Source organism: Phalacrocorax carbo, chromosome 1 (genome assembly GCF_963921805.1).
Source record: "Phalacrocorax carbo chromosome 1, bPhaCar2.1, whole genome shotgun sequence".
Taxonomy (NCBI): domain Eukaryota; kingdom Metazoa; phylum Chordata; class Aves; order Suliformes; family Phalacrocoracidae; genus Phalacrocorax; species Phalacrocorax carbo.
Window position 1 is genome coordinate 83,468,776 of NC_087513.1, and position 24,823 is coordinate 83,493,598.

Sequence of the window (24,823 nt, forward strand, 5' to 3'; positions counted from 1 at the left end):
CCCCCCACGGATCGGGGTGGTGGGGGGGTCAAGAAGAGATATGCCACCTTCCAGCCCACGCGTGGCGGGGGAAGGCTTGTACATCGATTTAGTGCTCGACAATAAATAAAAAATAATAATAATAAATTAAAATTTATAAATAACCAGGTTTCTTTTAAAGGCAGCAAAATAAACGATTGCGGAACGCCGCAACCCCCGCAGCGTGACTCAGGGGTTATAAATACAACATAAGCAGGCACATAAGCCACTCAGGACTGCGGGGACGGCCGCGCTGCTCCTCCCTCTCTCCCGACCGGCGCAGCGGCGTGGGGCGGCGCTCCGCGCGTGGGAGCGGGGCTTGGCGGGGGTCCAAGGCGCGGTGTACCGTGTGCGAGGCTCGAATGCCTCTGCTTCTCTGAAACGCGGCTAATGAGGCTGACCTGTTCTTGAAGTGGCTGCGAGATGTGAGACCAAAACAATGCTACTTTTCGTGACTGTCCTTCTCGTCGTTGGGTCTGGATTATTCCTGTTTATAACATCTCAGCTGAACAACAAGGGACAGAAAGCATGTCAGGTAATGTGCCAGACCAGATGCACATTACAAACGGCAGACAGTTAAAGGGAACTGTCTGCAAACAAGCCAAAATAGCCAGCCAATTTTAGCCCAGTTACTCAGCTGATACATACTTGGAATATCTTTGGTATTTTTCTAGGAGTAGTTGGGCTTACAATTACTTGCTGCCCAGCAAAAGAGAAGGTATTAATGGATGGATCAGCCTGCTCAAATCAGCACAACAATTAAGTGCTGCTACCCTGGGGACAATGATGGGAGTGCATCAACTAATTCTTTCTTTGCATACCTCATCCAGAGGAGCAGAACTTTCCCAAGGATGATCTTTTATTTGTGTAGCAGTTTTAGTTGTACTAGTGTCAATGAAATCGGGAATAAAACTCCTTAACACCAATGTAGTATTAAGAAGCAGGCATTCCTTATTATGGTGCCAGATGCACAGGGGATAAATCCTAGCATGCATACCCCCTGAAGTTCGTTTTTGACATTTATACATGAAAGTTAACACACCACGCCTATCTAATACATAATCATTGACCTGACTGAGCATCCTCTTCTTCCATTGGTCTGTATTCTTCTTCGCTAAAATTTAAAGCTGCAGTGTGATTTTAATTCACTGTGCATGCTCAAGGGGAGTAGGGAGGTAGTCCTTTCGTCCCTCGGTTGAGTCGGTGGTCGCAATCTCCCCCTGGCGGAATTACTCTGCTTTGGTGCCTTCTGGGCTGAGATGTTCCCTGTTATCACTCACTGGTGGCTGATCTGTGGCCTTCCCTTATCTTCACAACCTTTGTAGCAGGCTGTTTCCACTGTCAGTCCTTGAAGCTCCACTGAGTTGTATCCTTTAAGGAGGTTCTTGTTAAGGAGGCATTCATTGCTAATATCCTCCTATCTGGCCCAAGCATTATTTACGACCTTTTTAAAATTCTCAGGTGTTAGTTTCCACTCCTAACTGTGATCCTTCCCTACTTACTAGTAACTCCTGCGCTATTCCATTTCACCCAAGAAGCATATATATATGTTTAAGGTAACACTAATAGAGGCTGAGTGGGACAGCAGACTGCCTTGGATGTATAAGGTGAATCTCCATGGCCACACCAGTTGCAGAGATGAGAGGTCCCAGGCTTCTTATGTCTGATTCAACCCTGTGCCAGTGTGTTGACTCAGAATGAGCAATGGAAGGAAAAAACATCGTTGCTGTTTTGCTGGCAGTCTGTTTCTACAGTGCGGCTAGAATGGAAAACATTCAGACTTTAGCAGAGAGTCAGCTTGAATCCTGAAGAAATTGAAGAGCAAGCTGGGTGCTCCTTAATGATAAAACCAGGATCAGGGGAACATAAAGCCCAAGCTTTTTTCTAGAAGTACTCGTATAAATCCTTTAGGCTGCCCCAAGAAACTCATAGTACTGGTGGCTTTATCGCTATAAACTCATATGCGCACTTGAGTTACCTGCAGAGTGGGACTCATGCTGGCACCAGGGGCAGGGAGGGCCTATTACAAAACCCCACAGCAGATCTGGGATGTTAGCTTCTGTCCTCTGCCTCACAGAGACCTGTTTCATATACTGACCACCATTCACCTTTGCACTCAATAGCACACTTCTTGAACTCAGAGGCTTTTTGGTAATGCTCCCTCTCCAAGCCCTGGTGTGCTGTGATCTCTCATCTTGAACGTGAATAGGAAAAATATGGAGGAAATACATTTACTTAGTTGCAGATCTGCTCAGATGGAGGCTGCTCCCAGAAAATCTTGCCTGGCACAGGTGTGTAAACAGGCATGGGATAGAAATCTCACGTATACTTAAAATGTAGTCATGTACAGCTGGGCCTGTCTCTTTAAACCGCCTTTGTGGTCAATGGCAGTAAATTGCCATCTGAGGTGGGATTTTTCTCACCTGAATCATGACATCTACTTTTGGATGGCTGAAGTGTGCCACCAAGAACGCTGGCAGGTGCTTAGTGCCTAAGTTTTTACTACTCAGTATGGTGTAGTGTGACCTCCTGCACAGCTTGATGGTCAGCTCCAACAGTTGCATGCCCAAATCTCTTAAGGATAGAGCAGCCCACAGTGGGAATGGCATAGACCGGTGTGTCCTGGCCTTCACTAGTTCACATGCATAAGGTTCATACAGGAAGCATCATCAACTTGTTTCTGTCTGTCCTAGGACGTGTGAGCTTTTCTCTATGGTTGCACGTAGCATCAGAGGATCTCAGAAGGGTGAGTCAGAAGGAGGGAACTATTTTTGTGCAGTGCCATAGTGACTAGCCTAGGCTGAAGGAATCCCAGGATTTATACCTGGGGAAAATTCTGGTTTCGTGGTATTGAACCTTTCTATAATGCCTGTGTTTGGCCTTCTTGCTTCCTAACTGCCTGCAGCATAGCAGTTGCTAAAGTGTATTGAAAGTCTGTATTGATGTAGATGCCTCTTCCCCAAGGACAAAAGAGAGAAAAAATTTTCACCCAGGACACTAACTCATTTTGGCAATTTTAACAGACTGATGTCAAACACCTCTTGTCCTGTAAATTGCTCTTTTCCATCTCCAGGACTATACACAATACAGCTGAGCTAACATCTAGTTTGAATTTCTGTTGACAAATCAGAGAGGAGTTTCAGGGTTCTTCCCTGGTCTGATACAAAGAGGTGGCCTGTGAGAGCATTGCAGGGTGACTTCTCCTCCATTAAATCCCACATGAGGATCACAAATCTCCTTACTGAACTCTTCCCATCCTGATGATGTAGCCCTGGATGTGTAGCCACAAGCCTTGCTCCTCCCACTTCCCCATTTCCTCCCCATCAGGCACTGAATTCCCAGCTCTCTCCTCCAGCTCAATAATAACAATAATGTCACTGGCACAACAGCAGGCAGGAAGATGATACATGCAGAAGCAGCGACAAACAGCTAATCATCTGACTTAGAGTTCTTATTAAAATGTCAGCCCATGGGCATGTGACAAACCCCACATTCTGGGTCTGTGTGCTAGAGGGAGGAACTGGAAATGGCGTTGGCTAGCTTTCCTACCTTGGACTGCCAGCACATAGTGGTCCACAGAGTGGCAAAACAAAATACTCGTAGTGTCTTGCTGTGTCTCAGCTCATGTAGGCAGAGATTCACTTTAAAAGGGATTCCCCAAGTGTTGCCAATGCTGTAGTCATAGAAGCAGGAGATAAAAATATTTACACAGAATCTGGGGGCAGGGTTTGCAGCCTGTGCTGAACCATGCAGTGCTCCAGGAGCACTGCTAGGAGCTCTGCAGTGCACTACTGTGAAGTGAAGCTAGCTTAGGCGTATCTACACAACTGGCTAAAACTCTGTGAATTAAGGGTGAAAATATCCATTACCTGCCCTGTGCTTCTTAGAGACGTCATCTAGGTGGATGTCTCTTGGGAACCCCTGGAGCTACTGATCATCTACCTATAACTCTGGATTCCCTTGGGTATTTCTTCCATTAGTACTTGCCCTTGGGTACTTATCCTGTTTGTACCTCCATAGCCTGACTTCTTTTCCTTTTTTTTTTTTTTTTAATTTTAGTGTGCTTTCAGCATATCAAAGCCTCTCTTGTCAGAAGACTTCCACCATGCAGTCTGAATGGTGATTAAACCACAGACGGGCATACGAGAAATCACTTGTGATTCTGCTCTGTGTGATGTCCATCCATGGCACAGGGATAGTTTTTCAGTCCTTGCTGGTGTGTCTCCTGCACCACTCGTAACTGGTCACCAGTTTCATGTGACACTGGAGCCATAGCAGCCTCAGAGCCAGTACGGGTACATTGGCCCTGGGTGAAGGCACAGGGTTAGTCACTCACAGGAAACAATGGTTAATTGTGTATATGTTTTCCTTTCCTCTAGGAAATGGCTCTGTATTGTCGGTGCTGAACTGCTATCTCACTGCTCTATTTTCTACAGCTTCTTATTTTTTACAAAAAAGCTGCTCATTCCTCCCAGATTTTTTGCATGGCCCACCCTTGTCTCAGGTTGCTTAAATGCATGCAAATGATGTTATGGGGAGATTAAGGAAAACACCTTGTTGCTTGGTGAAAAGCAGTAGCAAGGGACAAAACTCCAGATCTGAATAACACAAGTCAGATCCCTTTGTTCCAGCCAATGGAGTGGCCTGTGGGGATGGCTATCGTTGTTACTTACAGTCCGGTGAAACCAAAGGAGCAACACAACAGTGGGGCCGGTGGGGCGTTTCTGAAGACCGGTCCTTCTCAAGTACCACATGTTCTAAGGGAACCTAAGGTGGCGTGGACAACTCCTTTGCAGCACCTGGTGTCAGTGTACTGTTGTTCCCTTCATGTACTTCCAGCCAAATTACTCCATGTGCAGGCTAAATGTAGCCAGTGGAGACTGGTGGCTCTTTCTCCTTCGACGTCCCTTGTCCTATGCTTGCTCACGTCCCACCCTTTTCTCAGTGTTTGGTCAAGGGTTGAGTGAACAAGTGAGCCAAAGCTGAACCAAAGGTCAGTGACTTGGTTATGATATAGTTACCTTCAGAACTTTGTGCATAATTTTCCTCGTCTGCAAATCAATACTAAGGCTTGTCTGATGTGTAGGCACCTTGACAACATAGTTAAAATCTGTAAAGTGCATGGGGATCTTTGGATGCAGATTCTTAATTATTCATAACTGAAGAGAATTGCTTTTGGTGGTACTTTCCCTTGTTGTGTAGGATATTGAAATGCTCTGCAGAAAATGGGTACTCCAGTGCAGCCAACTTGACACCAGTGGCTGTACTCAGCAGCTGAACAAACCCTAAAATGATTTGATGATTAACAGAAACCTTTTATTTATTTTCCAATGTGTGTTATTCTGTACTTGTGAGCAGTTCATGTCCCTATTGCTCTTAAGCGTGGGGAAACAGTTGCTACTTGAATATTTGTTTAAATGTTGCATGAAAGTATTAATTCTTTATGCTTAATAATACTTAAAATTTGTACTTAATTTTCAGTCTGAAAGCATAAAAGATTTCAAAGTGCTTATTGGCCAATATAATACAACACACAAAGTATATTCAAAGTCCAGATTCAACAGGGAGATGAAACCACTGTTAATGGAGTAAAAAACCCACCTGAATAACAGAAAATTGCAGTACCAAGTAGCAGTTTATCTCTGTAAATAAGTAAACTGGCTATGTTTTCATGGGGCATGGTCCTGCCTTGTCACAAAGTACATGTGATCTTTATTGACTATGTCCTCATTTTTGGATTTTTTATGAGGACAGAATGAATCATAACAGATCTGAGGGCAAGAGTGAAGTGTTTCCCATTACTGGCACCTGGTCTTTGCTTTCATATACAACCTTGTATGGTTAGATAGAGTGTAGATCTGCTGCTGTTTTCTGTTTGTTTGTTTTAATCTGGTGTTTTGTCATGTCTTATGGGCTCTGAGAGGCTGCTGCCTTGCAAGAGTTATAAATATTTTCTCTGAAATTGGTAATCTGAAGTCAAGTTAGTAGGAAACAATCCTTGAGCAAGTGACATTGAAATACATTGGATGTCTTGCCAGTAAAAAAACTTGAGGGTACCTGCTCTAGCACCTAACAACTGCGAGTGAGACAAGCAAAGAAGGGTGTAAGCAGTGGGGAAGGGACAGGAGTTTTAGATAATACTGGCTCTGGTCAAAGGAAATACACTGAAATCAGCAGGTAAAACCCAGCTGTAACTTTTCCCCTTGAAAGAGAGAAAGTGGATAGCTGAGGTGATTTAATGCAGAGGAGGGGAAAACTAAGAATTTTAAAACTTTCCTTTTTACTGCACATCTTACACAAAAATTATAGTGTAATTATTATTACGAATTATTAAAAATCGCACGTGCCTGTTTTGCTAGGCAGGACTGCTGCCCTGTGGAGCACGGCTGCCATCTCGTGTTAAGTGTCCTCACAGATCGAGGCTCTGGGCGGAGGAAAGGGGTGGAGGCCGCGGAGGAATGGTATGTTCCCTCCGGAAATGATTGTGAAGGCTTGCAGGAAGTTTCTGGGATTGATAGTGCTTGACGCATGTTCAGCAGATCCGAATATCTCTGCCTCAGCTTTTTACTGTGGAGTAAACAAGGGCCTTCCAGGAAATATTCTGCACTTTGGTGGAGGAGTCAGGCTTGAACTGGACTTCAGAGAGTGGCTGATGAAATAGTTCACTCTAGTAGATGTTCCATGAACAGTTATTATTTCAAATGTGCTGTATAGCAGAAGAGACATAGCCTTATACGTAATTTATTTATTCCATTCCAGTTTATCACACATTAGTGGTACAATTAGGTAATGACTAGGCAATTCAGGAACAAGTTTGTGACCTAGGAAGTCAAGGCCCTTATTAAATTCCCTTGGATGCAAAATTCCTGTGACTAAGCAAGGACCGGGACATCATCAAAGGTGTTTTGGTTGTTCAGTTCTGTTTTATGCTAGCCTTGAAGCTATCTTATCAACCTCTAAAATTCTCCGTGGCTGTAATCTCAACAGCAGTTAGGTTCCTAAACACTTTTGGGGACCTAGTCCTTCTTTTCCTTATCTACAAAATAACCATATTCTTATGTATTTCACAGGAGCATTGTGAAGATCAGCATATCAGGCACTGTGAGAATTTGGGTACTGCAGTAGGAAGGGCTATGCAGGCACTTCAGAACGATGTGATAGCTGTGACCTGTGAATTCATATCAACATTAACATTAATATACATGTGATTGATTCATGGCTACTTATAATTTGATATTTGATATCCTTCTGCTTTCATGTTTTCAGTTGTTGAATGTGGAGTAGAGACAATACTGATGTAATTCAACAGCCACCTTCTCATGAGTACCTAGTCCAAGAAAACATTTTGCAGATGGTCCATACCTATGTTCATCCAAACAATTTGATCAATATCTCTGGATGATTCAACATATTTGTACTGATCAGGAAACACTCACAAATTATTTCCGTCTGAGAAACGGCTTATATGTTTTAAATGGTCTTATTTAGTTTGATCTGCTTTTGACAGCAACAGTAAGAATAATTAATGAATGATACAATGTGAATGTAACTAAAATATGATTGAGCTTTATTTCAGAGGTAGTGTTCCTGCTCCTCCCCTTGTTTGATCTGGTTTTGCACACATATTTTTTTAATTCAAATATAAGAGCTTGTGACCACTATTTCAGAATTGATATATATCATATCCAGAACCAGACTGTATTCTGTTCATTCTATGTATCCTGTGGGGCATTTAGGGGACTACACTGCACATACTACCAATGTATTCCGTCTTTTGTTTACACGCAGATTGTGTTCCTAAATGGGTCCTTTTTTTTTTTTTTTCAATTTACTATAAATGGTTGGCACTTTCCAGAAGTTTGGTTTTATTATTTGGTATTAAGAGCTTCTCACATGTCTTTGTTTTCCCTGTTATAAAAACCTTTCTGCCTTACCTGGTAAACTTAGGCTGGAGGGAAGCAGAATGAGACAGCACCTGCATCTGCAATCTCCCTGCAGGTCACCAGCCTGCAAAGTAGCTCAGCACCTAGATCCTGCAGCCTGCTTATTTGGGCAAACTGTGATACTGCTGATGTGTGTATGTAATAAATGGACATGGAGAATGCCAATGGCAAATTATCTCAAGGAGGTGTCAAAAGGAGCCATCAAAATATACTGGATCTGAAAATATTTGGAAGTTTAGTCTCTTTTCCCCCTTTCTCATTAGACTAAAGAATTTAATCTAATATTCCTAACCCTGCCCAGAAGAATTAGTCTCTGCACGTAACTATTATGTATTATTTGCCATTCATTAAAAACAAGCACTAGTGTCCTGGGAGGGCTGGCTGGGCATCCTTGCCCTCGGCAGATGCCTGCAGTTTTTCCTCTGGCACTGGATCCAGGTCTGGCACTTTCTGTCCCGCCTTGGCAACTGTGAATCTGCTCATATGCAGAGCTTCTTCATAGACTGGAGGAGTGTCTGATGCGGAGAGGGGTGGCGTTCCCTGCGCAGCATTATGGGAGTGTGCCACTGCTAATATCCTCCTGGCAGCAGGCCCAAACACGGAATGGAGAGCTGAAACAGAGGAGAAAAAAGCCATTTGCCTCATCCTGAAAGCACCATACGATTAGCGAAGGACAAGTATGTCTGCAGCACACAGGCTTCTTTCTTCCCATAGTCTGAATGTTTTCCTTTTCCTGCCCCTTCATCCTTTCCTAAAAAGGGTGGGGGAGGTGAAGCCCCATCAACAACATCCCACAATTACTCCTCCTTCAAATGCCACCGAGGCCTGGAGCTGCCCTAATTCTACCCAAACACATCTCACAGCTGACTCACCATCTGGCTGCATTTGCTACATGAAGCCTGGTGAGCACCTTAATTTCTACTATGTACAGATGCCGCCTTCCCCACCTCCTGCCACAAACATCCTTCTGCCAGCCTTAGGGTGCCACAGTCTGGGCTTTTTACGGTTCAGCCCCTCATTGCGGGATGTGCTGAGGTTCCCAGTCTCTGTCGAAGCCAACTCACAGGTAATGGTGCTCTGGAGGGTGCTGTCATGATCAAAAGCAATGACGGTGACCTCATAGGGCTGAGGACCTGATTCCTCCCCTGTCTGATGGCAGTGAAAACAGCATCTCACACAGACAGAAACCAGGCCACACAGGAGCAGCAGCCCACCAATTGCCACCACCAGCCTGGAAAGGGAGAGGACACAGAATCAGGACAGAAAGACTTTGTTTGCAGGTGACCTTTTAAGGACTCTCCCCGCTTGAAGTAGAGCTAACCTCCAAGCTAGACATGGTCATTTGGGCCCTTGTCCAGGAGAGTTTGGACAGTCTCCAGGGATGGAGATTGCATGTCCCTGCCAGGCACTCATTCCAGTGCTGCACCACTCTTGGGGGAAGCATTTTTTCCTTTTGTCTAATCAGAATTTCCCTGGATGAAGCTTGGCCAGTCACCTCAGGTCCTTCTGCTGGGCACCTCTGAGAAGATGCTGGCTCTATATTCTCTCTAGATCCACCTTAGGTAGTGGAAAACTGCAGTTAGGCTGCCCCCTCCAGGCTTAACAAACCTGGTCCTTTCAGCCCCTCCTCATACATCATGTCCTCTGGACCCCTGACCATTTTATTTGCTCTCCAGTGGATTTGCTCCGGTTTGTCACCATGTCTTTTGCACTGGGGGGCAAAAACTGGACTAGGTGTTCCAGAAGTGTCCTCATAATGTCACATTTAATCCCAGTCTTTGCTACTGAAATTGTCCAGAGATGCAGATATTTAAACATGCTGTCTTACCAGATATACCACAAACGGTCCCACTCTGTACCTGAACAGCTGAGAAGAGGGTACAAGAAATAGTTAGCCACAGAATACCAAATAAATTGGAAGATCCCTACTGTATCTTCTTCCAGCTCCCCTCTCACTCCTCACTTACCGTCTAGCTTCTAAATGATGAGAAACTCACTGTGCTTTGTGGAGGACACAGTTGTCTGACCTCACCAATCTCCCTGTTAGCTGAGTTTCTCTTCTGTTTGGCTTTCTCTATTGTTTCCCTGGTATTTGTGCCTGCCCAATTCGGTTTGCAAACCTTAGGGATCTGCATTCATATTTTGTTTTAATTTCTGTTATTCTTGCAAATGACATCACCATGACTAATATTCACCAAAGCAGTATATTTCAAACCAATTTTTCAGGGAAAGGTCAATTCCAAATTCATAATCTTGGTCAATCAAGATTACACCAGAAAGCTCTTAATCATTACAGTTATCCAGATAGATAGCAGGAACAGTACCACATGATCAGTATGTGGAACAGATAGTAATATATTTCACATTCGAAGCAATGGAAATTTTATGTGCGTTTTCGATAGTTGCAATTAAAATAAGCTTTTCTGGAAAATGTCAGCCATCATGTCATAACACTGATGTCCATTACTGCCTTTGTCCTTCACTGTCTTCTTAAAAGAGTGCAAGATCAACAAATACTCACAGTTCAGTGTTGAGACAGCCTTCCTCACCTCTCACTTGGGGGAACTAGAAGGAGAAAACCAAACAAGACACAGTTAGAGTGAATTAAGTCTTTGTCATATGCAACTTTTATCTCTGTCACCTGGACTGTTACCAGTCTGAGTCTCTTATGGTAAGGATTTACTGTTACCTATCTTCCGTTGTTTCCATTGTATATTCTGCTGTAGATTTGAAGTATTATGATACCAACTGCATTTCTTATATCTTAACTTCCCATAGTCACTAAATCCAGCTTAGCATTGTTCCCAGCACAGACCTTGACTTACCTTTACCCTTCACCACGTTCGCCTTTCCCCACCACAAGTTATGTCATGCTACAGATATAGATCCTTCTCCATGCTCCAGTATTAAGACCCTTTAAATGTCCTGCTTCATATTATACCCACACTGACTTAAATTCTGCTCTGTGCCTCCAGCACTCCTACCCATCTCATTCCTTTGCCCTGGGTACCCTGACCTCTGTCTTACTATCCCTGGAATAGCAGCAAATATTCCTCTCTTCTGTGTGTCTGCCCTTTATACACTAGTTCTTCCTAATATCAGGGAAATTCTTGTGACTGTCCATTGCTAATACCTCTCCATCTTTTCAAGGCAACTCAACAACTGAGCAGAGACCCCATAAAAAGGAATCTGTGGTTTGACTTACCCATAAGAAACACCCTAAAACAAAGTAGATCATGACTGGGCTGTGCATGCCCGTAGGGTGGTTCTGTGGCCTCTTGATGTTTCAAGCTGCTTGATGTCTTCTTGTTTCAGTTCATCCTCACCAGTCCACTGACCAGGAGAAGGGGCAGGTTTCTTGTGTGTTGAATCCAATCCCTTCTTCCTGCTCTGCCTCCTTCTGCCCTCCTCTGGGTTTATCCTTCTCTGCTTTTCAGGTTTTTGCTTTCTCTCTTTCCCTCCTTGTCACTGGCAACTCCTGTTTGTTTCTGCCTGTCTCCGTTTGTTATTCTCTTGGCCTGCTTCTCTCCCTTTTTTGAAGGGATCTCTGAAGCCTTCCAGTCAGATCAGGAGAAAAGCGGTGGCTACGAGTTCTTACGTTAGATGTGGAACTAGTTTAGTGAAGGGCATCATAAGATCTCTGTAGACCTGACCCTTCCCTTCTGTGAGCAGAAAGGGTCTCTGAGTTTGTTCATTCCCAATTATTCCTCTCCCCGCCCCTACCCTGAGGGGAGTGGGTTGAAGGTCACGTTATTGACCTCTTTAAATGGATTTCAGATTCCTCTCCCTCCTCCAGTACCCTTTCTGTCCCTCCACTCACATTGTCCTACCTCTGTGGATCCAATCTAATGACTTTAGCCATATGATCAACATCCAGAGTGTATGTTACAAGTGAGATGTTTCTGCTGAAGTGAAAGCATTTGCAATATAATAATTATATACAGCATTATGTGTATATATATAGTTATATGTGTATGTATATCAATGTAACATGTATATATACATACATATGTCTTATATCTCCTGTTTTAAGGCTCTGCCACCATCTGTCTTACCTGGTAGTCTCCTACTACATCAGTCCCGCAACTGACAGTCTGCTCAGTCACGGGGCCCACTCCTGAACTTCCTGCATGGTCAGCCAAGTACCCCAAAGACTTTGAATCGCAGGGAATACATGTTGATTCCCCTATCCTGGATACTATTTGTCCTGCAGTTGGTTAAATTAGTAGGTTCCATTCAACGACCCATTAATTTTCTCTCTCTTGTAGAACTACTTTAAATTTCTGTTACTGCTTGTGGCTATTCAGAATGTTATTACATGCATATAATTATGTTTACCTTCTCTTTCTCTTTTGAAAAGCTGAGAGAGAAAAAAATGCTCTGCAGTAATGTGTTACTATTTGTGTTTTAGGAACCACCTGGGACTGGTGCCTAAATATTTGTTAAGGGCAGGATAGCAGCTAGAGAAACTTGTTGCCCCATGTTGCAATCGCGAAGCATTCACATTAAACTGGTGAATCATTAGCACTGGTGATGCATATTAGAGTTGCAGAGCAGAACCAATGGATTCATGAGCATAATGTATTCTCCCAAGGTACGCTAAAAACCATTTACCATTCTCTAATTATAAAAGTAGTGGTGCAGTATAAACATGTCTTAGCATGCACTTCTTTTCTTTCCTTCCTTCTTTCCTTTCTTTCCTTTCTTTCCTTTCCTTTCCTTTCCTTTCCTTCCTTTCCTTCTTTTCCTTTCCTTTCCTTTCCTTTCCTTTTCCTTTCTTTCCTTTCCTTTCCTTTCCTTTCCTTTCCTTTCCTATTTCCTTTCCTTTCTTTCCTTTCCTTTCCTTTCCTTTCCTTTCCTTTCCTTTCCTTTCCTTTCCTTTCCTTTCCTTTCCTTTCCTTTCCTTTCCTTTCCTTCCTTTCCTTCCTTTCCTTTCCTTTCCTTTCCTTTCCTTTCCTTTCTTTCCTTTCCTTTCTTTCCTTTCCTTTCCTTTCCTTTCCTTTCCTTTCCTTTCCTTTCTTTCCTTTCCTTTCCCTTTCTTTCCTTTCCTTTCCTTTCCTTTCCTTTCCTTTCCTTTCCTTTCCTTTCCTTCCTTTCCTTTCCTTTCCTTTCCTTTCTTTCCTTTCCTTTCCTTTCCTTTCCTTTCCTTTCCTTTCCTTTCCTTTCCTTCCTTCCTTTCTTTCCTTTCCTTTCCTTTCCTTTCCTTTCTTTCCTTTCCTTTCCTTTCCTTTCTTTCCTTTCCTTTCCTTTCCTTTCCTTTCCTTTCCTTTCCTTTCCTTTCCTTCCTTCCTTTCCTTCCTTCCTCCTTCCTTCCCTTCCTTCCCTTCCCTTCCCTTCCCTTCCCTTCCCTTCCTTCCCTTCCCTTCCCTTCCCTTCCCTTCCTCCCTTCCTTCCCTTCCCTTCCCTTCCTTCCCTTCCCTTCCCTTCCCTTCCCTTCCCTCCCTTCCCTTCCCTTCCCTTCCCTTCCCTTCCTTCCCTTCCCTTCCCTTCCTTCCCTTCCCTTCCCTTCCTTCCCTTCCCTTCCATCCCTTCCCTTCCCTTCCCTTCCCTTCCTTCCCTTCCCTTCCTTCCCTTCCCTCCCTTCCCTTCCCTTCCCTTCCCTTCCTTCCCTTCCCTTCCCTTCCCTTCCCTTCCCTTCCTTCCCTTCCCTTCCCTTCCCATCCTTCCCTTCCCTTCCCTTCCCTTCTTCCCTTCCCTTCCCTTCCCTTCCCTTCCTTCCTTCCCTTCCCTTCCCTTCCCTTCCCTTCTCCCTTCCCTTCCCTCCCTTCCCTTCCCTTCCCTTCCCTTCCTTCCCTTCCCTTCCCTTCCCTTCCCTTCCCTTCCTTCCCTCCCTCCCTTCCCCTCCCTTCCCTCCCCCTCCCTTCCTCCCTCCTTCCTTCCCTTCCCTTCCCTTCCCTTCCCTTCCCTTCCCTTCCCTTCCCTTCCCTTCCCTTCCCTTCCCTTCCCTTCCCTTCCCTTCCCTTCCCTTCCCTTCCCTTCCCTTCCTTCCCTTCCCTTCCCTTCCCTTCCCTTCCCTTCCCTTCCCTTCCCTTCCCTTCCCTTCCCTTCCCTTCCCTTCCCTTCCTTCCCTTCCCTTCCCCTCCCCTCTCCTCCCCTCCCCTCTCCTCCCCTCCCCTCCCCTCCCCTCCCCTCCCCTCCCCTCCCCTCCCCTCCCCTCTCCTCTCCTCTCCTCTCCTCTCCTCTCCTCTCCTCTCCTCTCCTCTCCTCTCCTCTCCTCTCCTCTCCTCTCCTCTCCTCTCCTCTCCTCTCCTCTCCTCTCCTCTCCTCTCCTCTCCTCTCCTCTCCTCTCCTTCTTCTCTCCTCTCCTCTCCTTCTTCTCTCTTTCTTCTCTTTCCTTCCATCCATCCATCCATCTGTCATCTGCTGTCTAAACTAGTCTGCTAATTGAAGAAGGTTTCTGAGTCCTGGTGGACAAATAAGAAACAGACACCTGGCCTATTGGCTTTGTAATTACATGGGAATTGCCCAATATTCTTTTTCTCTATTTCTCCTTAAATTGTTTTGTCTATTATAGGCGTTTTAGAAGAAAAGACCCAGCAGAGCTGTAGAAAAACCTTTCTTGTATGTACAGCTTACAACTGAAATTCAGTCTCATGAGAATTTCAAATTCTAGAAGGATCAAACTGGAGAGGTATGAGATAAAGTGATAAAAAATTTCTCTAAAGGAAAAGCATCAGCGTGACTTGAAACAGTGACCCCTTCAAAAGTACATAATAAGTCATCTGGCTGAAATTGATTGATCAATCTTTTTCTATTTCTACTGCATTGCCATTAATACTGTGCTTTCAGTAATGCACCTATGGCCCTGCCAGCCTATCATCCAACAGTGGTCTAAATTTCTCCACATTACCCTGGTATTTTGCCTCAATTATATCAATATATTATTTTTATTTGTGGTTTTTTTTTTTTTTTTTTAGATTTAAGTGACTTTTCTCTGTCATATTTCCCCCTTCCCACCTTTCAAAAGGTTTTAAAAATGTGATCAGACTTTTACAGGCTGCTAAAAGAAAGAGATATCCCATCATTGACTTTCCATTGTTCTTTGCCATTGTTTAAAATCTAAGGGTCCATTCCAGAGTAAGCTATGTGATTTGAAGATACCCTTCCTTGGATGCCAGAGAAAGCAGACTGTGGTGTGGACAGAAGTATTTTCTGTCCTCTCTGCTTCCCTGTTTTGGTTGTGTCAAGGGAAGGATCTCAAGCCTGTTCTAGCTTTTATTTCCTAAGTAGCATGGTCTTACCTGGGAGTAAAGCTTCTTAAAGACCTGAAAAAAATGCTCTTGTAGTGCTCTTAGAAGTTGTTGAGAAATGGCTGCTGGTTCTCTGTTACTCTTCAAAGGAATATTCCGCTAGAGCCAACTTGATTAGTCATACCCAATACTTCCCCATGGACATTTAGAAATATAAAATATGGGAACACATGTGGGGCTCACAAGGACTCCTAATACTTTTGCAGATGTAGTAAGGTATTATCAAAGCTTTAATGTATTTTACAGTGTATGATGGTAATGCAAAAGGGCTCCGTTGCTTGTAAAACAAAACAAGATCATTGCTGAATAAACTGTGCATAAAGAAACAGAACAGTTCCCTCTTACATTTCATGCTTTTTCCACTGAGGAGATAAGGGTTGTTACCTCCTTTTGACAGAAAATGTGGCGTAGGGTTCAAAAGCAGCAGCTCACTGGAGACAGGGTAAGGCACTCCTGTTAAATTAACATGTATTGGTCTATACGTGTCTGCCCAGGTGCTGGAGCCTAAGACACTGCGCTCAATTTTTCCACTGTAAGATAAAAGTCTGGGAATGCCTTCTGCCCTATACCCAGGGAGCTTTGATCTCCAGCAGCCTGGGTTGGCAGAGGCTGGGAAAGCCCCTGGTGAGATGCAGTGCTGGGGGTTAGTATTCTGTACTACCTCGTGCTCATCTTTGTTCCTGAGCTAACAGCTGATGAAACCAGCAGTTCTTGGGCTGCATGCAGCAGAGCCATATGAAATAAAACTGAAAGTTCAGGTCTCATTCCTGTAATTTCATCAGCAGACCTAGAAATACCAGGAAACGCAGGACCAGTTAAGTTTCTCCATTTTATTCCCGGTGCTCGAAGTTTGAGAGAGCATGGTACAGGCACTCAAGCTGACAGGTGACCCCTTCTTGGATGCAGTGGCAGCCCTAGTGCAATGGCATGCTGCTGTGCTTTCTTAAAAACAACTGCTAAAAGGCAGAAGTCAGACTATCACCAGTGACTTGACCTGGACTGCTTCCATACTCTCTGATGGTACATTTCATGTACCATCGTACATGAAATTTCTACCCAGACTCCCCATTAGTTCAGCAGATTTCTTCTGCTCATTCCCTTTTACACTACAGACATAGTTGGAATGCTGGCTGGCAGACCTGGATTCATTTCGTTGTGTCGTAGGAATGGGCAATGGCTGTGACAAGTCTATGTGCTACTCCATCAGGACAAGCATGATGTGCTTACAAGCAATAAGCAAAGGGGATCAGTATGTTTCATTTTCCTCCAGTCCTCCTGTGCCACTTCTGAATGAATTTACTGAATATTAATCACTATGTAATAAAGCCAGGAAACAACCCCCCCCCTCAGTGATGAAAAACTTCAAGGAATCGTTTAGATTTAACCCTGAATTAATGTAATTTCCTCCTCACCTGTCCCCTTCCTTCTTTTTCTTTCTAAAGAAAGAATGTACCCCCAAATTGGTTAACTCCATGCTTCTGTTCCAGGAACTGAGAACTGTGAGATTTCCATGCCCCACCGTATTGTTGTATGCACAAGAGCATTGCATACTATTCTAGGACTCTGCTGCACATAAACAACCCCCACCATCACTGTGTCATGAAATCCATTAGTATGAGCCAAAAAAACCCTTCTGACTTTTGCATGAATCACTCTGTTAGCTCCCAATGACAGTGACTATTTGTTTGATCCCAGCCAGAACCTTATCCCTGTATCCCTGTGAGAGCAACCAAACCTTTGAATTCTCCTGTAACCTTGCCAGAAATGGCAAGTGAAGAAGTGACATACGCAGACCTGAGGTTCATGACACTGGAAAAATCCCAGGACCAGAAGCTCCAGACTGCCAGAGCAAAAGGTACTGGTGGTGTTGGGGGACACTTCTCTCCAAGGCAAGCTCTCACCTTGGAGAACATTTTTTATGTGACACTCACAGGAGGATGTCACCTGCATATTGCATCTCAGCTTCTGGGAACCCTTTGGACTCCGATCTTCTAAGAAATTGGAGTGACAGAAAAAGACCAGGAGCTTAAAAAAAGTGGAAGGTTGGAGAATGTGGAAAAACTATTTAGATTTGAGACAAAATATATAATTAAGATTGTGGGGTGCAGTTAAGTAAAAATAAACACGTTCCAGTTAGTCTTTAAGTGTCAGCTCCTGGAAGTTAGCAAAGTAATCTGCCTAAGGGACCTTGCTAAAGTCTTTCAGCTTTACTCATTTAAATCTAAGTAACTGAATGAAGTAAATGCTTGCGAAAATGTTTTCTCTCAAGGGAAGGAATAGATGGACAAATACTTTTTATACTTAAAAATAATAAAAATTATATTACATAGGTTCATAGAGGAAGGCAGGAATGTGACTGATCCCAAATCTATATTCTTTATGCTATGCATTAGTACTTTAGAACCGCTCTGTATGAAAGGTAGTAGCAAAGCAAATGGATGTTATGTTCCAGCCTGAGTAAATGTCTGGAGATGAATTTGATAAATTTGATAATAATCTAGTAAATTAAAGAGCTCTTTCTGAAGGAAATTTCCCCTTATTGGTTACCCAGTCATTATCTCCTCACTTTTGGACGAGTCATTGAGTTTTATACTGGGAGGCTGAAGCTGAACTCCCAGTAATCTAGTAGGGTTCTTCTCAACCGTTTGGTTGAAGGGTTAGGAAACACAGGGAATAAAAGGCAGAAATACCACAGGTTGGTATGCCAGTTATTTCTGTTGGTGACTTCAACATATTATTAGTATTCCCACTGAGATTTTGTACTGGAGTCCAATAAAAGAACACAAAAGTCGTAAAGTGAAAGAAATCCTTTCCTCTGTGTTTTGGGACTCTGCAAATTCACATTTGCCTGCATTGCAAGAATGGGTGTGTGAATTTCCAGGTATGAAACTGTTTCTGTGGAACTGCAGCTATGTGATCTTGTTCACATCTGTATGCCCTAATTTCAGGTTTTTTTGCAGGGGTCTGTCTTTTGTTGTTGGCTGTTTCTGAGGCTATTTTCTAAAAAGGTGAATTCATTCCTGATTTGGCTTGTTAGGCACTCAAGAGTAAAAATACCCCAATACCTGGCTGCATATGAAAATTTCATCCATGTTGTAAGCACAAATACTTCCTTGGTGTTCTTTCCCCACATGTGAAATTCTGTGAGGTTCAGTTTTATTTGTCCAATTCATGTTCTCTTAAATGCTCCTGGCTAAGCTAGCCTCCATGGCTTGCTCACTTCCCAGCCCCCAACTCCTAAGGAGGACTGGCCATGGCCAAATGATGAGAAAATTTTCATAATGTAATATGACATACTGGTCTGAAACTCAGCAATTCACTGAGCAGACTACTAGTCATGTTGTCTTGTGCAATGTAGGAGCTGCAGATACAAAGATGAGAGGTTCCTGTTCTTGCTGCTTTCCTTCTTTTTGTTTATCCCAGATTCCCCCTGTCCATCTTCCTGTTGGCGACTGGCTACAGTGGCACTTCTGGTCTTCTGCCTAAGTTCAGTGGCAGCTGTGGGAGTCTTGGCTGCCAGGTGTAAGTATGGTCACAGGAGGGGTGCTCAGGGTTCAGTATGAACAACTAAAAGTCTAAGAAATTAGTTAAGGAAAACGATTAGCCTTCGGGATTAAAGACGCAAGAAAGTGTCCCTTGCTGGAAGAGTTTACCCTCTCAGGAGGTCTCCCAGTCTTTGCAACTGGGATGTATTATGTCTTGCTCATAGGTGTGCACAGACTGTACGTAGGTCAAGTATATTCAGTCATGGGGAGGTATGTGTGTCTTTGGTAAGTTTATCCAGGTTGCATTGAGCAGTTTAGCTTTAATGGTAATGGAACAATTTCATTCTCGTTTCACTGTGATACAAGTCATCCTGGTCTGCCACCTTGTATGTGAAAGGGATGAAAACTTCACCCTGCAAAAGGCAATTATGGAAAGCCTCAACCAGCAGCTGGAGCTCCTCCAGGCTCAGAATCTGAACCTGACAGAGACTGTAAAGCAACTTGCCACATTCAAAGGTACATAGCTGTGGGAAGATGGTGGTTCCTTCACATTATGGTAGCTACAGATTGATTTTTTTTTAATCAATCATATTGGAATAAAAAATCTGAAATCTCTAAAATTGTCATGAATTTTTTAATTTAAAACCAAATTTCAACTGCATTTCCATTTTGATAACTTTTTAAGTATCAGTCTTTCTAAAGTGCATTTATTGAATTTTTGTAATGGAGCTGATTTATACCCTAAAACAAACATTTTAATTAGAAAATACCATGATGATTTAAAAAAATAAAAAGAGTTTCTAATAGGTAAATTCATTGATGCTGCCATTCCTTCCTTCATAGTCAGTTTCAGTGAATTATAGTAAAAAAATGTTGATGGAAAATTCCTACTGGGTTTAATTGTCTGGAATGCTTTGGCTCCTCAAGACAGCTTCATTCTGTTATGCGGTAGTCGATGCAGAAGTGTAAATATTGCTGCTTTCTACCAAATAGAAGTGTAATCACTGGCTTTAAGATTTTATGGACCATATGCTGAGGATATTTTTTTCTTGTGCAAAATAATGGTGTGAAACTTTAATGATGGGTGAGCTGAGTATGCTAAACTATCATATAGCAGAGGGAAGAGAATCATAATAAATTAAAATCTTGTGAGAGAGTGGCAAGGTTATTATCTAAGTAAATATCTGCATTTGAATTTAGCACAAACCAGAAGCTACTTATAAAAGTCAAGTGCCCTGTGCTGTGCTACCTATTGCCATCCAGCATCAAGTGCTGGCATTCCCAGCTGGCACTGGTTTGTTACAATATAAAATGATTCTGTGAACTGCAGAGCAACAAACATGATTCACTTTGTAGTTGGGACCCGGTTCCCAGAGATCTCAAAAATATTTTGCCTGGCAGGTCTTTTTGCTGTTTGCAATTATTTCAGTTTCCAGCCAGAAATGGTGTTGCCCAAATGGTGCAAGAGTGAAAGAAAAATCCAACATTTTGAGTTCTTTCTGGCTTTAGTATTACTCCAGGTCCCAAGAGGCAGCTAACCAAATAATGTGGCAGAAAGAGTCGAAGTGCAGCTGTCAGAAAGGTATTTCTTTAAGAGCAGTGGGCTCATTAACGTTCACTTTGACTGGCCATCACTCTCTGATGCCTGTGCACTGAATCCCCAGAAAGTATGAAATGCTACTAGAGAAGTTTAAGTATAAATTGCATTGTAAAGCACATAGCAGGGAAGAGCTGGCCCTGATGTTGTTAACAAGAAGTTAAAGTCCACATGAATAGAGATGTACCCATACGATTGAAAGTCTAGTTTTCCTTTTATGTCCACCTGGATCCATGTCTTTGTGGACATGGCTCAGCCTTCCAAAATTTCTTCTATTTGCATTTTACTAGCACCCTTCAGGTTTGCTGGTCACATTAAAAAATTCTTTTTTTTTTTTTCTGATTTTTATTTAGAAATGTTTTTCTGGTTTTCTGGCAACTGGTTTAAGTCTCCAATGAAGACATGAATTTAGCTGCAGAAAGAGGAAGGAATTTTTGCCTCTCTGTGATAGAAGGCCGTGCAGTGCTCTAGAGATCCTGCAGGGATCCCCTAGACCACTAGAGACTGCCATCACTAACAAAACTGATTGAGTGCTCTTTTGTTTTCAAGGACATAAATGTATTCCTTGTCCTGAGAACTGGCTACAGTATGGGGAGAGCTGCTACCACTTTTCAAAGCAATGGAAAACTTGGGAAGAAAGCAAGGCTCAGTGCTCTGCTCTGGAGTCCAGACTTCTTAAGATAGAGAGTAAGGAAGAGCTGGTAAAGACGGTTTTATTTGCTCCAATTATACACTCTGCATTTTACTGTTGCCTGAACAGCCACACCATCCTTCCACTGGTGCAGTATCCTATGGCATGCATGTGCTGGAACAAGAGGCAAAAACTCTCCATGTCCCTTTGGAGCCCCTCTACCTGTACTGTGTCTGCACCCTCCCTGGTGCATCTCTACTGACGTCAAGGGAATTAACTGCAACACACCAGCTGGGGTTAACATGTAGATCCTCATTCTACCTCAGGGCAAATAAAATTAGCTAGTACTTATTGGCAACTCTTTTGTTGTCTTGCTGGAGCAAACTATTTGGCAAACATCAGAAGCCTGGCTTTCAGCTTCTTGCTGTCCACAATTAGAAAACTCACGGTCCTGGCCTGCTCCCAGGCCTCTTCTCCCGCATGAGCAGAAGAGGATCCTTTTTCTGACTCCTAAGTTGTAGATGAAGCAGCAGATAAAGCATAGCCAGAAGACCTCTTGGCTGTAAAGGAATTTCTACCCAGACCCTTAATGGCAATGGGATTATGTCTTGAACTCTGAGGTTTTATTGCCTGTATTTTTGATTTCCTGTGTCCTATGATGCAAATGCCTTTTAGTGCCTGACTTATGCATCCAGGCTGTTGGAGGGACATCAATATCCTACACCCATTACCCAGCTAACATGCAGGCTTCAGTTATCTCAACTGTTCTTTTAGCTGAGAGCTGCTGAAAGCTCTCAGCAGGTTAATTTTGCTTATCTTCAAATCAGCGCTGACTGCCAGGAGTAGGAGACACTGCGCAGATTGACTTGCAAAACAGTCTGTTACACACAGGTGTGAGCAGTTCACTTTCATTTGCCTCTCTTTTCCAGATCATAGGCTGCTATGACTGAAGCAGGGATGTGACTCACAGGCTTTACATTTATTTCCATACAGGACTTCGCAATGCGATCAGCACAGTCTTACAGTTCTTACTCTTTCTGGATTGGGCTGTCTCGCAACGGAACTGAGAGGCCCTGGCTGTGGGAGGATGGATCAGCTTTCTCCCCTGATCTGTAAGTCATTGCATAGGTAGGAGCAGACCACATCCAGGAGTATTTGTTATGAGCCAGAAGCAGCAACCTTTAACTGCCACCCAGTAATCACCTGTCCCTCCGAACTGCTTGCCAGTAGACAGGTTACCCATCACTCACTCACTTATCAACCTAGGCAAGGTTCCATCAGAGAGCGTGTATACTGTTATGGGTCAAATAGGTAGCAGCAGTTGGGAATTTTTGTACCAGCCTGTGAATTTTTCCATGGGATGATGAATATCTGTTGTTTTTTCACAGGTTTCAGATCCAACGAGCCAGCTCAATTTCTTTCCTAGATTGTGTGTGGCTTCAGGGTGCAAATATAGACACTGCACGGTGTGGCGAGTACAAATTTTACATTTGTGAGAAAGTGGTAGATCCTTCAGTGGCTGAGCAAGTGAGCTACTTGGACAGGCACTAATATGCAGTGCTCTGCAGAGACCTCCAACGTGGGATACGCCGTTATGGGGGCCAGTTCTGTCCCAGGGTTTGTGATAGGGAAAACAAGTCTAAGCCCAGGTTAATGTAACATCAGGGATAATCTAAACTTAATTTGCCCTCTGGTGATGCATATCAGTCAGGCTCCTTGGGCTTTTTCTTCAAAAACTTCATGCCCTCTTTCCTCTTTCAGTCCTTGCATTCTTGTGTAATCATGACTATCCACTTCTCATAAATTCCTTTCTAAAAGAAATTAAGTATATGATTCCAGAACTCTATTTTAAAGATTCATACCTGACTCCCAGAATTACATCAATGATGTAAGAGCAACGCATCATGTTGTCAAAATCCATCCATTGGGTATTCACAGATGTGAGCTCCCAATTTACGACAAATTTCCAAACATTTGATTTAATTTCACTCCCCACCCACTGATAACTAGAAAGCACAACAGAATCAGAGCCTGCATTAAAAGACAAATAAAAATATCTATAGCTCTCCTGGTTAAAGAGAAAAGCTTTCAAATGGGATTGTATGCCCTATGGGCTCAAAAACCAGAAAACAAATACAGAACACATCTTTATTGAGGAAAGTCAGCAAAATTTAACACCCAGGAATGCAGAATGCCAGTCCAGCTGCTAGTGGGTTGTTCTGCTGCATTGGGTGTTAGGAAGGATGGTGCATTCCTCTGAGACATCTGTCTTCATAATTATCCATGTCACATCTGATCCAGTTCTTTGATTTCTCAAATTCATTTTCCATTCTGTTGCAGAATTCCACAAATGGAATAAATATTGCTGCCTCTGACCTTTCCTGTAGTGTGTCTTTTTAGTAAGTCACTGTGCACAGTAGACTCAACAACCATCAAATACAGGGCCTTTGATGATGCAAAGCCTCCTTCGCTGCTGTTTAGGAGGCTATTCAAGGAGAAGACTGCATCAGAGCGGGCATCTTTCTTCTATGGGACTAGCAAACAATAGAGATCTTTGAAATCTCTCAGGAACACCCAAGTTTATCGTTAGGACTTTTGTTCCTGTGTGTATTTTGTACAAATTTGAGCTGTTCAATGAAAATGGACTGTAAATTGGAGAAAGTGGAGGTATTTAGGCAAGCTTCTAATTATATTTCAGACTTAAAGCTATGCATCAGAAGTCTGCAGTAGCAACACCCAACAAGTGAGCTGTACCCCTCGCTAAATGAGTGTTTAGCAATATGGCAATTATCTTAATTATGTATATGAAGAAGTAATTTAGAGGAGCAGGAACAACAGAGTGTTTCTTGCCACACAGCTGTCTCATAGTCTGGAATTGCTGCATTTTCTAAGTCTAAGCACAAGGCCTCAGCAGCTGTGGAGATACTACCTGGGATCCCAGCATTGCCTGGTCTACAGGGGATGCAGGTACATTGGGCATGATGGGAGGGGTAACCTGTACAGGGCTGCTGTTCTAACACATGCAGGGCATGGTGGGAGGCCCCATCTTATAACCCTTGATAATACAAGACAGTCTTAAAGATCACACCATGAGGAAGCAGGAGAGGCCTCACTGCGGGGGCTGGTGTGAGGAGGAGCTGGTGAAGAGCTGAAGCAGTGAGCAAAACTGATGTGAGGGAACTGGTGTGATGGGCATGGGGTCAACGGACAAGTGAGGGGAGCAATGGTTGATTGCAGGGGCCTGGCTGATGGAAAAGTGTTGCATGTGAAAAGCACTGGTATTATGGACTACTGCTGGGGGTGAAATGCTGCATAAAACGAAGGAAGGAAATGCTGAATAAAAGTCTGCTGCTCTGTACTGCATTTGGGAGGACAATCCATTAGCCTGTCTTGTTCCCCTGTCCGACACATAAAGCACTGGTCCCTGTGCCTGGCTGCTAAATATTCACAAGCTCAGGAACTTATAAAAAAAGGGTAAGTTCCTGGTCCTTATTGCTGTCTGGATTTTTTCATTTTATACCATGTCTTCATGCCTCAATGACTCATAATTATAACAGCTACATGATGAGCCAAGCTGCACAGAATAGAAGAGCACGTGTCATCTAGTAACTGCCCTGAGATGTGCAGTGTACAACCTATTACTGTGTTTGTTTGAGTAATACCTAACCCTGAATTTCCTTGATATATAGCTTAAATCAGTTCTTCTCCTTTGGCTTAAACCAGGAGAGAAAAACTTAGCCTTATACGTATGATGATCACTTAAGTCACAATACAATAATTATTTTAACAGATGATATATCTTTTCTTATATGGGGTTAAAATGTTCCAAACTTTAATGCAATTCAGAACTAAGAAATTTCATGCACTTCTTCTGCATAAAATTATGCATCTTACTCTTT

General features: G+C 43.2%; 2 protein-coding genes across 6 annotated transcripts; one reads left to right on the top strand and one right to left on the bottom strand.

Moving 5' to 3' along the window:
* Window positions 1-322: 322 nt before the first annotated feature.
* LOC104050490 (C-type lectin domain family 1 member A-like) lies at window positions 323-23,299 on the top strand. Of its 5 annotated transcripts, none has more exons than XM_064462722.1 (9): window positions 464-553; window positions 12,373-12,555; window positions 14,476-14,592; window positions 16,907-17,066; window positions 18,635-18,733; window positions 19,063-19,212; window positions 20,843-20,994; window positions 21,918-22,036; window positions 22,313-23,299. In XM_064462722.1, exons 4-9 carry the CDS (start codon window positions 16,976-16,978, stop codon window positions 22,473-22,475), a joined length of 774 nt encoding a protein of 257 aa, XP_064318792.1. In that variant the 5' UTR covers window positions 464-553; window positions 12,373-12,555; window positions 14,476-14,592; window positions 16,907-16,975; the 3' UTR covers window positions 22,476-23,299. The 5 variants fall into 5 exon arrangements, with proteins under 5 accessions (XP_064318786.1, XP_064318792.1, XP_064318796.1 ...); XM_064462726.1 differs by having other exon boundaries at window positions 16,911-17,066; XM_064462716.1 differs by lacking the exons at window positions 12,373-12,555; window positions 14,476-14,592 and having other exon boundaries at window positions 323-553.
* TMEM52B (transmembrane protein 52B) lies at window positions 6,744-11,628 on the bottom strand. Its single transcript, XM_009513784.2, has 5 exons — window positions 11,167-11,628; window positions 10,483-10,526; window positions 9,790-9,828; window positions 9,026-9,192; window positions 6,744-8,572 (listed from the first exon to the last, which is right to left on the bottom strand). The coding sequence occupies exons 1-5, from the start codon at window positions 11,212-11,214 to the stop codon at window positions 8,322-8,324; spliced, it is 549 nt and encodes a 182-aa protein (XP_009512079.1). The 5' UTR covers window positions 11,215-11,628; the 3' UTR covers window positions 6,744-8,321.
* Window positions 23,300-24,823: the final 1,524 nt, after the last annotated feature.

Bases quoted from the DNA above. Each gene is read 5' to 3' on its own strand.
- LOC104050490 (XM_064462716.1), top strand. From the start codon at position 458: ATGCTACTTTTCGTGACTGTCCTTCTCGTCGTTGGGTCTGGATTATTC. The intron at 19,213-20,842 runs GTACATAGCTGT...TTTGTTTTCAAG, and splicing joins GCAACTTGCCACATTCAAAG to GACATAAATGTATTCCTTGT. The intron at 22,037-22,312 runs GTAAGTCATTGC...GTTTTTTCACAG, and splicing joins TCAGCTTTCTCCCCTGATCT to GTTTCAGATCCAACGAGCCA.
- TMEM52B (XM_009513784.2), bottom strand. From the start codon at position 11,214: ATGCACAGCCCAGTCATGATCTACTTTGTTTTAGGGTGTTTCTTATGG. The intron at 9,829-10,482 runs GTGAGTATTTGT...CCCTCTTCTCAG, and splicing joins GGCTGTCTCAACACTGAACT to CTGTTCAGGTACAGAGTGGG. The intron at 9,193-9,789 runs GTAAGACAGCAT...CTCCCTTTCCAG, and splicing joins GACCGTTTGTGGTATATCTG to GCTGGTGGTGGCAATTGGTG.